Source organism: Oncorhynchus nerka, linkage group LG11 (genome assembly GCF_034236695.1).
Source record: "Oncorhynchus nerka isolate Pitt River linkage group LG11, Oner_Uvic_2.0, whole genome shotgun sequence".
NCBI classification, from domain to species: Eukaryota; Metazoa; Chordata; class Actinopteri; order Salmoniformes; family Salmonidae; genus Oncorhynchus; species Oncorhynchus nerka.
The window spans coordinates 10050238-10066866 of NC_088406.1; the positions used below are offsets into that span (position 1 = coordinate 10050238).

The following is a 16629-nucleotide window of genomic DNA, read 5'->3' on the forward strand; positions in this document are numbered from 1 at the left end:
TGTTAGTCATTTAGAGACAACCAAAAGGACTACAGAGACAACCAAAAGGACTACAGAGACAACCAAAAGGACTACAGAGACAAAGGACTACAAAAGGACTACAGAGACAACCAAAAGGACTTCAGAGACAACCAAAAGGACTACAGAGACAACCAAAAGGACTACAGAGACAACCAAAAGGACTACAGAGACAACCAAAAGGACTACAGAGACAACCAAAAGGACTTCAGAGACAACCAAAAGGACTACAGAGACAACCAAAAGGACTACAGAGACAACCAAAAGGACTACAGAGACAACCAAAAGCACTACAGAGACAACCAAAAGGACTACAGAGACAACCAAGAGACAACCAAAAGGACTACAGAGACAACCAACAGGACTACAGAGACAACCAAAAGGACTACAGAGACAACCAAAAGGACTAGACAACCAAAAGGACTAAAGAGACAACCAAAAGGACTAGACAACCAAAAGGACTACAGAGACAACCAAAAGGACTAGACAACCAAAAGGACTACAGAGACAACCAAAAGGACTAGACAACCAAAAGGACTACAGAGACAACCAAAAGGACTACAGAGACAACCAAAAGGACTAGACAACCAAAAGGACTACAGAGACAACCAAAATGACTACAGAGACAACCAAAAGGACTAGACAACCAAAAGGCCTAGACAACCAAAAGGACTACAGAGACAACCAAAAGGACTAGACAACCAAAAGGACTACAGAGACAACCAAAAGGACAAGACAACCAAAAGGACTACAGAGACAACCAAAAGGACTAGACAACCAAAAGGACTACAGAGACAACCAAAAGGACTACAGAGACAACCAAAAGGACTACAGAGACAACCAAAAGGACTACAGAGACAACAAAAAGGACTACAGAGACATCCAAAAGGACTACAGAGACAACCAAAAGGACTACAGAGACAACCAAAAGGACTACAGAGACCAGTAGATGGGTAAAAATTAAAATAAGCAGACATTGAATATCCCTTTGAGGATGGTGAAGTTATTAATTACACTTTGGATGGTGTATCAATACACCCAGTCACTACAAAGATACAGGCGTCCTTCCTAACTCAGTTGCGGAGAGGAAGGAAACTGGTCAGGATTTCACCATGAGGCCAATGGTGACTTTAAAACAGTTACAGAGTTTAATGGCAGTGATAGGAGAAAACTGAGGATGGATCAACAACATTATAGAGACTCCACAATTCTAACCTAAATGACAAGTGAAAACATGCATCCTGTTTGCAATACGGCACTAAAGTAAAACTGCAAAAAAATGTGGTAAAGAAATTAGCTTTATGTCCTGAATATAAAGCGTTATGTTTGGGGCAAATCTAACACAACACATCAATGAGTACCATTCTTCATATTTTCAAGCATGGTGGTGGCTGCATCATGTTATGGGTATGCTTGTCATCGACAAGGACTAGGGAGCTATTTAGGATAAGAAAGAAACAGGATACAGCTAAGCACAGTCAAACCAGAAAACCTGGTTTAGTCTGCTTTCCAACAGACTCTGGGAGACAAATTCACCTTCAACAGGACAATAACCTAAAACACAAGTCCAAATATACACTGGAGTTGCTTACCAAGATTACATTTTTTTTAAACGTTATTATTGAACCTTTATTTAACTAGTCAAGTAAGTTAAGAACAAATTATTATTTAAAATTACCTAAAATGGCCTACACCGGCCAAACCTGGACGACGCTGGGCCACATGTGCGCCGCCCTGTGAGACTCCCAATCACCAGCTGGTTGTGATACAGCTTGGAATTGAATCAGGGTGTCTGTTGTGACGCCTCTAGCACTGAGATGCCGTGCCTTAGACCGCTGTGCCGCTCGGGAGCATTGAATGGTCTTGACTGGCCTAGTAACACTTTTGACTTAAAATCGGCTTGAAAATCTATGGTAAGACTTGAAAATGGCTGTCCAGCAATGATTAACAATAAACTTAACAGAGCTTGAAGAATTCTTTAAAAAATAATGTGCAAATATTGTACAATTCAGGTGTGCAAAGCTCTTAGAGACTTACCCAGAAAGACTAAGCTGTAATCGCTGCCAAAGGTGATTCTAATGTGTATTGACTCAGGGGTGTGAATAGTTATGCAAATTAGACATGTCTGTATTAAATGTTCAGTAAATTAACTAAAATGTCTAAAAATATGTTTTTACTTTGTCATTATGGGGTATTGTGATGTCATTATGGGGTATTGTGATGTCATTACGGGGTATTGTGATGTCATTATGGGGTATTGTGATGTCATTACGAGTGAATGTTTAAAAAAAAATCAATTTAGAATTCAGGCTGTAACACAACAAAATGTGGAATAAGTCAAGGGGTATGAGTACAGGAAGTCTTGAGCAGTCAAGTCCAACCTATCTCTTTACTTTAGACTGGGAACCTGAGGTCAGGTGCCCTGCCTCCCTTCTGACTGTGTGTGCAGTAAGAGTGTGGTTTTGCCAAATTGTGAAGGCCACCCGGGAGACCAGAGAGCTGGGGCCTACACTCCACATCCTCCCACTCTGTTTTCAGCCAGTCTGACCGCTTCTAGTGGTTCCCCCAGTCCAACCTCTCTTTACTGGGCAGGAAGTCTTGAGCAGTTCCTCTAAGTCCAACCTATCTCTTTACTAGACTGGGAACCTGAGGTTTGTGGTGCCCTGCCTCCCTATCGCCTCACGCTTTACAATACTCTCTACCTCGTTTTTATATGGTTCATAGAGTATATTTAATGGGAAATATGTGGAAGGGCAGTAACACCCTGATCCTGTAAGACCAGATGGGTCTTGTTATCATAATATCTAACACAGGCAATGTAAGGGCCTAAAAACATCTCCACATCCCTACAATAACCCTTCATCACTCCCAATAACTGCAAGCTGCTCTTACCCCTTTTTTTCAGAGCTGATAACCAACAGTTTTAGTCATTTAGTTTTAAACATTTCTATATCAATGGTGACGTTGTAAATAAATTATGTTTCATTTTGACAAATCTCCTACAATGAGCTGACAACAGTGTCTCTCTCTCTGTTCCCCCAGTCCAACCTCTTGATTAAAGGCCTTTACTGAGCCTCAACAGACCTTTCAACCCCCTCCCTTTTAAAGGAAGTCATAAATGTAATCAAAAACAGGCTCCTTTGCTTAAGTTCCCAAACCTACTAAGATATCAACCAGCACCTAATCTCTTTACTAGTGCCAGGTAACAGAACCTGAGGTCTTTGTGTACAACAGCAACTGGCTAACACCTTTAAAAGACAGTATATTGCCTCCCTGTTTCGCCAAACCATTATCACCTGAGGAAACGAACAGGAAGAGGATTATAACCATTATACCAGTGGTGTAGAGGATTATAAACCAGTGGTATAGAGGATTATCAGTGGTGTAGTGGATTATAACCTCAGTGGTGTTTTATATGGTTCATAGAGCCTAGTGGTTTTTCAACCCTTTCACTATAATGGGGATTATAAAATATGTGGAAGGGCAGATTATAACCAGTGGTATAGTGGATTATAACATCAGTGGTGTAGTGGATTATCTTGATTATAACCAGTGGTGTAGTGGATTATAACCAGATCAAAGTTTAGGAAACGTTACTTTTTCACTGTGACCGGCGATCATTAGTTTACCCACCTATTTTATTTACATCACTGGTTATACGGGTTTACATTAGGGTGAGTTATAGGTGAGTTATGGGTTTACATTATTGGGTGAGTTATATGGGTTTACATTAGGGTGAGTTATATGGGTTTACATTAGGGTGAGTTATATGGGTTTACATTAGGGTGAGTTATATGGGTTTACATTATACAGGTTTACATTAGGGTGAGTTATATGGGTTTACATTAGGGTGAGTTATATGGGTTTACATTAGGTGAGTTATATGGGTTTACATTAGGGTGAGTTATATGGGTTTACATTAGTGAGTTATGTGGGTTTACATTTGAGTTATATGGGTTTACATTAGGTGAGCAGTGGGTTTACATTAGGGTGAGTTATATGGGTTTACATTAGGGTGAGTTATATGGGTTTACATTAGGGTGAGGTGGGTTTACATTAGGGTGAGTTATGGGTTTACATTAGGGTGAGTTATATGGGTTTACATTAGGGTGAGTTATATGGGTTTACATTAGGGTGAGTTATATGGGTTTACATTAGGGTGAGTTATATATTAGGTGAGTTATACATTAGGGTGAGTTATATGGGTTTACATTAGGGTGTTTACATTAGGTGAGTTATGGGTTTACATTTGATATGGGTTTACATTAGGGTGAGTTATATGGGTTTACATTAGGGTGAGTTATATGGGTTTACATTATAGGGGTGAGGGTTTACATTAGGGTGAGTTATATGGGTTTACATTAGGGTGAGTTGGGTTTACATTAGGGGTTTACATTAGGGTGAGTTATATGGGTTTACATTAGGGTGAGTTATATGGGGTTTACATTAGGGTGAGTTATATGGGTTTACATTAGGGTGAGTTATATGGGTTTACATTAGGGTGAGTTATATGGGTTTACATTAGGGTGAGGAGAGATAGAGGGTTATATGGGTTTACATTAGGGTGAGTTATACGGGTTTACATTAGGGTGAGTTATACGGGTTTACATTAGGGGGAGTTATATGGGTTTATACATTAGGGTGAGGAGAGATAGAGGGCATGATTATGAGTGTGAATGCTCACCTTCTCGACATTCATCTCCTACAAACCCAGGACAGCACCTCCACTCCCGAGCTGTGACTTGCCGATAGGCCACCTTGTAAGACGGCCTGACCACGGTCCTGTAGCTGACGGAGGAGGGACAGGGTCAACACAGAAACATCTTCATGTGAACTATTGCTACTATATACACTATAAGATGGCAGTTATATCAAAACAGTACTCTGGGGTCGTCTGATCCTACCTGATGAGTTTAGAGCAGGGTCCTGGCCAGCGGCAACCTTGAAACACTCTCTGTACCATGGTCTCTGTCCCATTGTGCACCTGGCACTTCACTGTCCTCAACACAGTGTACTGGCACCAGTTCCTGTAGTCACAGACAGACCATATGGATCTTGTTATCATAACTTCTAACACAGGTCACAATGTAAGGTTGTCAAATACTCTAAAAACATCTCCTGTATATGTTTTATGCATCCCTACAATAACCCTTCATCCACTATAGGAGATATAAATCCTACAATAACTGCAAGCATCAGCTCTTACCCCTTTCCCCCCAGAAATCTGATACCAAAGCTGATAATCAATAGTTTTAGTCGTACATTAAACATTTCTCTATCAATTGTGACATTGTAAATAAATTATGTTTCATTTTGGCAAATTCTGGCCATCCTCACAATGAATTCTCTCCGTGCGTCATGATGTGCTCACCTGAGGTGAATGTTTGATCCGCTGCCTGGTGAACCTGTGGTCGCGCTCTGCTCCGAGTTTACGCTTTGGCCAGTCACTCCGGGAAACTGGTAAATAAATCCCGTTCCCGTCGAATGACAGATCAGACACATCCATATTATGCACAGAGCGCACCGGAGCGATGTCATTGCCAATGGCGTCTCCACAGAGTTCCAAAACGCTAGTTGCTGTAGGCTTCCGTTGATAAAAATTTAAATAAAATAAAAGTTTGAATCTCTTCGAAGGGTTAGATCTTTGTCAGATGTGGAATAAATACACCGTAGTAGTCAACAGTACAGCGTTTATGAGTTCGCTATGGTGCAGACGACAAGACAGAGCGCTGGATAAAACCAATAACTCAAGTCAAAATGCATTACACTGACACCCATGCCCAGGGAATAATCTGCGTTTTAAACACTTCTCTGACGTTGGACCCCCCTGCGAGGATGAAGGAGTCGGATATCTACTGTAGCTGGTGTGCGTAAAAAGCGTGGTGAGGTAGAAAACCACATCCGAACCGCATTTAATAGGAGAGATTTTGGGACTTAAATCAGCTGCTTCTCACAATTTTGATTTAGAATAAAGGTTAAATTGCTAGGAATTAAAACGATTTCACTTAATCCTATGGATTAATCCACATTTTAGGGACTACGTTATTTATAATGAAATCGGATCTCTCAGAAATGAAAATGGATAGCCCTCCCTTCAGTAAAATACACTACCGTTCACAAGTGTGGGGTCACTTAGAAATGTCCTTGTTTTTCATGAAAACATACATGAAATGAGTTGCAAAATGAATAGGAAATATAGTCAAGATGTTGACAAGGTTATAAATAATGATTTTTAATTGAAATAGTAATTGTGTCCTTCAAACTTTCTTTGTCAATGAATCCTCCATTTGCAGCAATCACAGCCTTGTAGACCTTTGGCTTCTAGTCATCAATTTGTTGAGGTAATCTGAAGAGATTTCACCCCATGCTTCCTGAAGCACCTCCCACAAGTTGGATTGTCTTGATGGGCACTTCTTATGTACCATACGGTCAAGCTGCTCCCACAACAGCTCAATAGGGTTGAGATTCGGTGACTGTGCTGGACACTCCATTATAGACAGAATACCAGCTGACTGCTTCTTCCCTAAATAGTTATTGCATAGATTGGAGCCGTGCTTTGGGTCATTGTCCTGTTGTAGGAGGAAATTGGCTCCAATTAAACGTATGGCATGGCGTTGCAAAATGGAGTGATAGCCTTCCTTCTTTAAGATCCCTACAAATCTCCCACTTCACCACCACCAAAGCACCCCCAGACCATCTCCTTTTACCTTGTACAAATCTCCCACTTCACCTCCACCAAAGCGCCACCAGACCATCTCCTTTTACCTTGTACAAATCTCCCACTTCACCACCACCAAAGCACCCCAGACCATCTCCTTTTACCTTGTACAAATCTCCCACTTCACCACCACCAAAGCACCCCCAGACCATCCCCACCTTGACCATCTCCACCAAAGCACCCCCAGACCATCTTTTACCTTGTACAAATCTCCCACTTCACCTCCACCAAAGCACCACCAGACCATCTCCTTTTACCTTGTACAAATCTCCCACTTCACCTCCACCAAAGCACCCCCAGACCATCTCCTTTTACCTTGTACAAATCTCCCACTTCACCACCACCAAAGCACCCCCAGACCATCTCCTTTTACCTTGTACAAATCTCCCACTTCACCACCACCAAAGCACCCCCAGACCATCTCCTTTTACCTTGTACAAATCTCCCACTTCACCACCACCAAAGCACCCCCAGACCATCTCCTTTTACCTTGTACAAATCTCCCACTTCACCACCACCAAAGCACCCCCAGACCACCACATTGCCTCCACCATGCTGACAGATGCTGTCAAAAACTCCTCCATCATCTTTTCATTTTTTTCTGCATCTCACAAATGTTCTTCTTTGTGATCCGAACACCTCAAATTTAGATTTGTCTGTCAATAACACTTTTTTTCCTTGTCTGTGTTATTTTGCCCATCTTAATCTTTTATTTTTATTGGCCGGTCTGAGATATGATTTTTTCTTTACAACTCTGCCTAGAAGGCCAGCATCCCGGATTCGCCTCTTCTCTGTTGACGTTGAGACTGATGTGTTGCAGGTAGTATTTAATGAAGCTGCCAGTTGAGGACTTGTGAGGCGTCTGTTTCTCAAACTAGACACTCTAATGTACTTGTCCTCTTCCTCAGTTGTGCACCGGGGCTTCCCACTACTCTTTCTATTCTGGTTAGAGCCAGTTTGCGCTGTTCCAATGAAGGGGTTTAGGACAAAGCGCTGTATGAGATCTTCAGTTTCTTGGTAATTTCTCGCATGAAATAGTCTTTATTTCTTAGAACAAGAATAGACTGACGAGTTTCAGAAGAAAGTTATTTGTTTCTGGCCATTTTGAGCCTGTAATCAAATCCACAAATGCTGATGCTCCAGATACTCAACTAGTCTAAAGACCAGTTTTATTGCTTCTTTAATCAGAACAACAGTTTTCAGCTGTGCTAACATCATTGCAAAAGGGTTTTCTAATAATCAATTCGCCTTTTAAAATGATAAACTTGGATTAGTTTAACACAACGTGCCATTGGAACACAGGAGTGATGGTTGCTGATAATGGGCCTCTGTACACCTATGTAGATATCCCATTAAAAATCAGCCGTTTCCAGCTACAATAGTCATTTACAACACTAACAATGTCTACACTATATCAATTTGTTGTTATTTTAATGGACAAAACATGTGCTTTTCTTTCAAAAACAAGGACATTTCTATGTCACCCCAAACTTTTGAACAGTAGTGTATATATTTAACCCGATCCACCCAGAACGCAACCCCCCCCAAAAAACTCCACTGTACCCAAAATAATAATTAAAACATAAGTGGATAGCAGAGAACATGCTTTTTCCAGCAACACGTTTACCCTCACCAATAGGACAGCCTTAGATATGCATGATATGGCAAAGTAGCCAGAAGGTTTGTTGATTCGCAGACCACCATGGACAGGGACTACCTGAAAGTAGTGAAACCAAGGTTTGTTGATTCGCAGACCACCATGGACAGGGACTACCTGAAAGTAGTGAAACCAAGGTTTGTTGATTCGCAGACCACCATGGACAGGGACTACCTGAAAGTAGTGAAACCAAGGTTTGTTGATTCGCAGACCACCATGGACAGGGACTACCTGAAAGTAGTGAAACCAAGGTTTGTTGATTCGCAGACCACCATGGACAGGGACTACCTGAACGTAGTGAAACCAAGGTTTGTTGATTCGCAGACCACCATGGACAGGGACTACCTGAAAGTAGTGAAACCAAGGTTTGTTGATTCTCAGACCACCATGGACAGGGACTACCTGAAAGTAGTGAAACCAAGCCATATGATTTGAGTGAAAGCTATTTTAATAAACATGAAAAGGTGAATGTAAGAACCACTCATCATTTCTAAAATGGCTACATGTCATATTAAATAGCATGTAAACACTCTAAATAGGTCAGGAGCCAGACAGGGAGCCTGTAGCCTAAATTAATTATTTAGACTATATTATTTCAGTTATTTCAAGGCTATAGCCTACAAAGAAATACATTGTGAAGCATTTGGGAGTCTGGTAGCGACATAAAGCTCGTAGCATTTTTAAACAACATTTTAGTTATATTAAATCATTATAGTCGATACATTGCGCACATAGGCTGTGACTTACTTATAATTAACAACATTTTTTTAATTTTTTAATTTTTTTTTTTTTATTAGGCTCAGTCTACAGTGCCTTTGAATTCCTTTAAAACGTTTGGCCAGAGTCTGTGGCTTCAGGCTCATGCGATGGTACATGGAGAGCAGGTGATAAACATCTCTCTGGCCACTCTTGCCAGGTTGGGCAGAGATGCAAATGTTTAAAAAAAAATTAAAACATTTAGGTAGGCCTAAAGGTTTTTAGGCAAAATAACCCAATCAAAACGGAAAGGTCCTTGAAAGTGGGAATATGTCAGGTATATTGGGCCAAAATCAATTTTTGACCTATTGTATAGATAATAGAACAACAATTAATCACTTTTAACAGATCAGATTTTTTTTGTTTATAAATAATTTGCTACAATGACAGACTTAGTTAGCTACCCACCTAGTTAATTTATTTTAGTATGTGCATGTAGTACTCCAACATACTTTTATGATAGGTGTCTTTTCAGATTCCACCATGATTCTTCAGTTGTGGACACTACATCACTACACTCCCTCTCTTCTTTGGTTGTGGACACTACATCACTACACTCCCTCTCTTCTTTAGTTGTGGACACTACATCACTACACTCCCTCTCTTCTTTAGTTGTGGACACTACATCACTACACTCCCTCTCTTCTTTAGTTGTGGACACTACATCACTACACTCCCTCTCTTCTTTAGTTGTGGACACTACATCACTACACTCCCTCTCTTCTTTAGTTGTGGACACTACATCACTACACTCCCTCTCTTCTTTAGTTGTGGACACTACATCACTACACTCCCTCTCTTCTTTAGTTGTGGACACTACATCACTACACTCCCTCTCTTCTTTAGTTGTGGACACTACATCATCACTTTAGTTGTGGACACTACATCACTCTCCCTCTCTTTTAGTTGTGGACACTACATCACTACACTCCCTCTCTTCTTTAGTAGTGGACACTACATCACTACACTCCCTCTCTTCTTTAGTTGTGGACACTACATCTTTGTAACTTACCTTCTTTGTTTGGACACTACATCACTACACTCCCTCTCTTCTTTAGTTGTGGACACTACATCACTACACTCCCTCTCTTTAGTAGTGGACACTACATCACTACACTCCCTCTCTTGCTCTTGGTCCTCGTCTTTGTAAGTTACCTTCTGTGTGTTTTCCTTATGAAAATATTTTGGGAACTTCATGACAGTAGCTAAAGCAAGGAGCTATAGCAGCACACAAGTAGACAACAGATGCATTCTGGGACGGGCATGCCCTGACCTGGTGGAGTGAGCGCTATTGGAGTTAAATTGGAGCGGCCTTGGCCGATGCTCCAGCCTTCGGGAATATCGCTCCATGCTCCAGCCTTCGGGAATATCGCTCCATGCTCCAGCCTTCGGGAATATCGCTCCATGCTCCAGCCTTCGGGAATATCGCTCCATGCTCCAGCCTTCGGGAATATCGCTCCATGCTCCAGCCTTCGGGAATATCGCTCCATGCTCCAGCCTTCGGGAATATCGCTCCATGCTCCAGCCTTCGGGAATATCGCTCCATGCTCCAGCCTTCGGGAATATCGCTCCATGCTCCAGCCTTCGGGAATATCGCTCCATGCTCCAGCCTTCGGGAATATCGCTCCATGCTCCAGTCAGATTGTTTTATATAATCAGGTCATTTGTATTAAAAATCATTTATATCAGTAGCAAGCTTAGGACCCCCATTAGCTGCCTTGGCAACAGCTCCAGAATTGTTTTATTTATTTTATTTTACCTTTATTTAACGAGGCAAGTCAGTTAAGAACAAATTCTTATTTTCAATTACGGCCTACCGGGGAACAGTGGGTTAACTGCCTGTTCAGGGGAATAATAATCAATAAAAAATACCTTCGGTCTTTCTAATCTCCACGCTCTCCATCTCAAACTAATCAGGACATCAGTAGGCCTAGCAGCGCAAAAACTCGGGAAGGAAGTACTTTTTCATAGAAATGTGGTTCTCCAAGCATGCTCTTAGTATTTAACTAGGCTAAGAACAAATTCTTATTTACAATGATGGCCTAGGAACAGCGGGTTAACTGCCTTGTTCAGGGGCAGAACGACAGATTTTTACCTCGTCAGCTCAGGGGTTTGATCTTGCTACCTGCCGACCCCAGCCTAGGTTTATAGACGATGGGTGATTTTACTGAGACCACACTAGGCACATTTGATATATATATATATATATATATATTATGATAAAAAAACAAAAAAAAAACAGATTTGTACCTTGTCAGCTCGGGGGTTTGAACTTGCAACCTTCCGGTTACTAGTCCAACGCTCTAACCACTAGGCTACCCTGCCGCCCCGGAGCGCCCAGCAGAGAATCAGGGATGAGGGGCATCATGAGGCACACATGAGACACTGTACTATAATAAGCAACTAATTTCCCAACCCTGAGCAATATGACATTTAAATGGATAACAAATGACATGACCCTGGACTAAATAAAATAAATACTAAACCCTCTCCCATTTTCCGTAGTGATAACTATCGTGTAAATTTGGATCTTTCCTTTACATTAGCATTTATTTTATAAGTCTATGTGCTATTTTTTTTTGCCTAAATTGTCTGAACATTTTCATCATATTTGGTGTCACGAACCGGCTCAAAGCCCGTAACAAAGGGAGACAACGTGGAGATAAGGAGTAGCAAAATATATATTTATTAACTAAAGCAACTAAGGAAAATATACAATGGTGTGTGTAATCAGTAATCAGTAGTGTAAGTGAGTGTTTTGCATGCATGAATGTGATAATGCAGGGTGTTGAAAGGTGCCAAAGCAAACAAACAAACAAAAGGCCACCAAGAACCACAACACAATCTACAAAGGTGTCTGCATGGAGGGAGTCTCCTCCATGAATGGGGAAGTGGTGTATTTATCCTGGGAGACACCGGGCCCAGGTGTTTCCCATGTAGCTGACGACCCTCCCAACTCCGCCCACCAGCATCCTAATAAGGAAAAACAGAGAGAATACGGCAGACAGAGTGGGAGGGTCGTCACATTCCCCCCCATAAAACCGGGGACCAACAAGGACCCCGGAACAAAATACCAGCCTCTAAGTTCCAAATTGACACAGCTTCTGCGCCACAAATTGATGACGGTTGTGTTCACACTTACAATTTGCCCCAGCCAACCTCCTCCCCAGACCTCAGCGACCTTCGCACAGGAAGCAACATTTAAGAGGAAAGAAGAAAACAAGACCAGGAGGGAGCAGACAGGACAGAGAGAACATGACAATACGAAACAATGGTCAGTCACGTAAACATTAGGAACAGGGCGCACGAGAGAGCGCATCGGCAATCAGGTTTTCAGTTCCCCGGATGTGCCTCACATCGAGATGGAATGATTGTAAAAATAAACACCATCGCATTATCCTCTGGTTTGGACACATCATGGACCTCAAAAAATGAGGGGGTTATGGTCGGTGTAGACCACAATAGGTACTACCCCCGACCCGACATACACTTCGAAGTCTTGTAGCGCCCAAATGAGTGCTAGCGCTTCCTTTTCAATAACCGAATAGTTCAACTGATAATCGTTAAACTTTTTGGAAAAGAAACTAACAGGCCTCTCAATCCCAGACACATCTGCTTGCAGCAAAACTGCACCTGCCCCCACATGACTAGCATCCACCTGCAAGGTAAATGACAAATCCATGCGAGGAGCAGCCAGCACTGGAGTTGAGGTAAGCAACCTCTTTGCCTCTTCAAAAGCGTGTTGACAACGAGTAGACCAAACGTAAACAGCCTTAGCTTTCAGCATATCTGTCAAGGGAGCGACCACAGTAGAGAAGTTATTACAAAAACTACGGTAATAACCAATCATGCCCAAGAAACGCATCAGTTCCTTTTTAGTAGTTGGTGGTGGAAAAGCATCAATAGCCACCACTTTAGCCCGAACAGGACGCACTTCCCCCTGCCCAACCACTTTTCCAAGGTATGTAACGGTCGCCTGAGCAAACTCACATTTTGCCAGATTGATTGTGAGGCGACCCGTAGCCAGACGTTCGAACAAGGCTTGAATACGGGACAGATGTTCTTCCCAAGTATCTGCATAGATCACTACATCGTCCAAATAAACAGCGCACCCGGTCAGACCGGCGACAACCCTGTTCATAAGTGCTGAAAAGTGGCAGGTGCATTGTGCAGACCGAAACTCATAACTGAATACGAGTACAGACCAAAGGGTGTAATAAAGGCAGAGATTTCACGTGCCCTACTCGTCAGTGGCACCTGCCAATAGCCTTTTAACAGGTCAAATTTGCTCACAAACTTAGCTGCACCGACTTGATCAACACAGTCCTCCATCCGAGGAAGAGGAAATGAATCTGGCTTTGTGACACTGTTTACCTTACGGTAATCCGTACAAAAACGGTTTGTTCCATCCGGTTTACTGACCAAGATACAGGGAGAAGCCCAACTGGAGAAAGAAGGCTCTGCTATCTTACTCTCCAGCATGTACTTGACCTCAGCATCCAGACAACGTAGTTTCTCTGAAGAAACTCTATAGAACCACTGACGAATGGGGTCAGCACCTCCAATGTCAATATCATGTTCTATTAAGTTTGTACGTGTAGGTGTATCAGAAAACAAACCTGGAAATCTCTGAATCAGACCAACCATCTCTTTCCGCCCATCAACAGGTAGGTGAGTGAGAAGACTGTCTAAAATATCCAGTGTTTCTGAATTTTTCAATCTACCCTGCAATATACAATCATCAGGACCAGGAACATCTTCCTCCTCATGCACAGATCTTTCCTCCGTTCTGGAGTGGCAACTAGATAATTTTGCTCAGTGTACTGGCGCACCACTGTATATGGACCTTGAAACTTGGCTTGAAAAGGAGAACCAACAATTGGCAGCAGAGTAAGAACCTGGTCACCTGGACTAAAGTGACGAGGCTCAGTTCGGCGATCAAATATGCCCTTCATCCTCTCCTGTGAAGATGATAACTTCTCTTTAGCCATTTCACCAGCGGCGTACAGCCGTCGCCGGAAATCACACACATACGATAACAGGGACTGAGGAGGCTCGGGAGACTTCCAGTCATCCTGGAGAACAGATAAAAGTCCACGCACCCTATGTCCAAACACAAGGTCATTTGGACTGAACCCTGTGCTCTCCTGTGAAACTTCCCTAGCGGCTAACAGTAACCAAGGCAACCCCTCCTCCCAATCCATCTCAGTACAATAAGCTCTCAACAAAGACTTAAGTGTTTGATGGAAACGTTCCAGTGCTCCTTGACTTTGCGCGTGATAGGCGCTAGACAAATTGTGTTTAATATGGAGCTGTTGAAGAACCTGACCAAACAGATTAGAGGTAAAATTAGATCCTTGATCACTCTGAATGACCTTAGGGATTCCAAACAATGAGAGAAACTGAGTCAAAGCTTTTAACACTGATTTAGTCGTGATAGATCGGAGAGGATAGGCAGCAGGAAACCTAGTGGTCTGACACATCACAGTGAACAGGTAACTGCTACCCTTTTTAGAACGAGGCAGAGGACCCACACAGTCAATAATCAGACACTCAAAAGATTGGCTGAGTACAGGAATAGGAAACAATGGTACTGGTTTAATAGCTTGATTAGGCTTACCAGTTAATTGACAGGTGTGACAAGTTTTGATAAAATCAGAAACATCCCTCTTTAATCTAGGCCAAAAGCAATATGCGATTGTAGGTTTTCCTCACCCCCATATGTCCAGCAACGTCGCTGTGAGAAGTTTCCAACACCAACTCACGAAGCTTAACTGGTACAACAACCTGACTAATTGCCTCCCCCAGAAAAACACTATCATGAGACACCCACTTTCTCATCAGGACATCCTCTTGGAGAAAATAGCCATGGGCGACATCTCCCAACTGTTCTATAGGCACAATTTGATCACGATCTACTAAAAACTTTTAAAATCTGTTTAAACAGAAAATAAAGGACAATTGTTAGACTTATCTAGCTTTATGAAAAACACATGCCTACCAGTACAAAATAAAATAATTTTTCTTTTTAAATTACTATAAGCAATTTAGACTTATCTTTGCGAGCTAATATCTTTGATGGTATCTGGATACATTGTATGATGATTGATCTGGATAGATTGCCCCCTACTGACAAAATCTAACATTTTCAAATTTTAAAAATTTGCTCTCAGGTGCAGAGTGCAGCTGAAAGGCGTTATAGCTGGGATGTGTGTTAAGGCGGATCAACTGAAGTTGGGGATCCTTGGTGTCTGTGATGCACGCCGTTTGATGAGGAGATTGAGGAGACCCTGTCTGTCCATCTGAGTTTTGAGTGTTTGACGGATAAAGTCATGCTAGGATATATAAAGTTGTTCCATGAGAGCTTTTGTTCCGAACCCACTGCAGTGCTTCAGGTGCCAAGCTTATGGTCATGTTGCAGCAGTATGTAGGAGGGAGATTCCGAGGTGTGAGAAGTGTGCAAGGAGGCCATGGGACAAAAGACTGTGTAGCTTCGTTGGAAAAAGTGGAGTGTTTCAATTGTGGGCGTGGCCATGTTGCTGGGGATCAGAAATGTCCTGTGCGAGTGAGTCAGATTGAAGTTTCCAGGGTGAGAGCTGTCATGTCTAATCCTGCTCCGCTGCTCCGGCACTCAACACCGCTGGTCTACTAACTCCCGGTCCTGTAAACCCATCAATATGCACACCTGCGCTCCATAATGAGGCACACCTGAACTTCATCACTACCCAGATTTACTTCCCCTTTATCTAGCGCTCCGTTAGGTAGTATTGCTTCCTGTTTTGACGCTTCTCCTGTTTTTGTTTTTACTCCATGTTCGTTCCTATTGAACTCACTGACTGCACCTGCTTCTTGACTCCCTGCGTCTCTGTTACAAGAGCAGTGCAGCAAGTGTCATATGCTGAGGAAAGTAGAGGATAGTGGACAAAGGGAGAGGGGACCTGAGAGGATCCCTGTGAGTCGTAGGTCAGTACAGAGTGACCCAAACAGTTTGTTCTTTAGTAAGGGTGGCATCTTGACATTATTGCTACGGTCATTAATTGTACCGCACAGATGGAAATAAAATCTCAGAAGATTGAATTGTCAGTAGCAGTGAAGTTTTTGGATATCAGAGATTTTAGTGTAGAAGATATACAGGGAGTTTTGAGAGATGAGGGTTCCAGGCTCCCATGCGGACGGCCTGGTGTAGGATCTGTTGGGGACAAAGTAGTGGGAAGGGGTGATGAAGTGTGTTTGGGATAGTGGTGTGTGCATGTGGTTTCAGAAATGTTAAACACCCCTCGACTTTTTCCACATTTCGTTGTGTTACAAAGTGGGATTGAAATTGGTTTAATTGTAATTTTGTCAACGATCTACACAAAATGTCCAAAGTGGAAGAGAAATTCAAACATTTTTATTATTATTATGAAAAATTAAACACTATGGTTAGATAAGTATTCAACCTCCTGAGTCAATACATTTTAATACAAGCCCAATCTAAGGC

The 16629-nt window shown here is 42.2% G+C and overlaps 1 protein-coding gene across 1 annotated transcript in view; it reads right to left on the reverse strand.

The window, feature by feature from the left end:
- LOC115137734 (collagen alpha-1(XXVI) chain-like) overlaps window positions 1-5809 on the reverse strand; it is a 60096-nt gene extending 54287 nt beyond the window's left edge. Inside the window, exons 1-3 of the mRNA XM_065024206.1 lie at window positions 5390-5809; window positions 4923-5045; window positions 4703-4806 (exon numbers count right to left, since the gene is read on the reverse strand). Coding sequence (XP_064880278.1) covers window positions 4703-4806; window positions 4923-5045; window positions 5390-5556 — 394 coding nt within the window. The 5' untranslated portion in view covers window positions 5557-5809. The remainder of the gene's footprint in view (window positions 1-4702; window positions 4807-4922; window positions 5046-5389) is intronic.
- Window positions 5810-16629: the final 10820 nt, after the last annotated feature.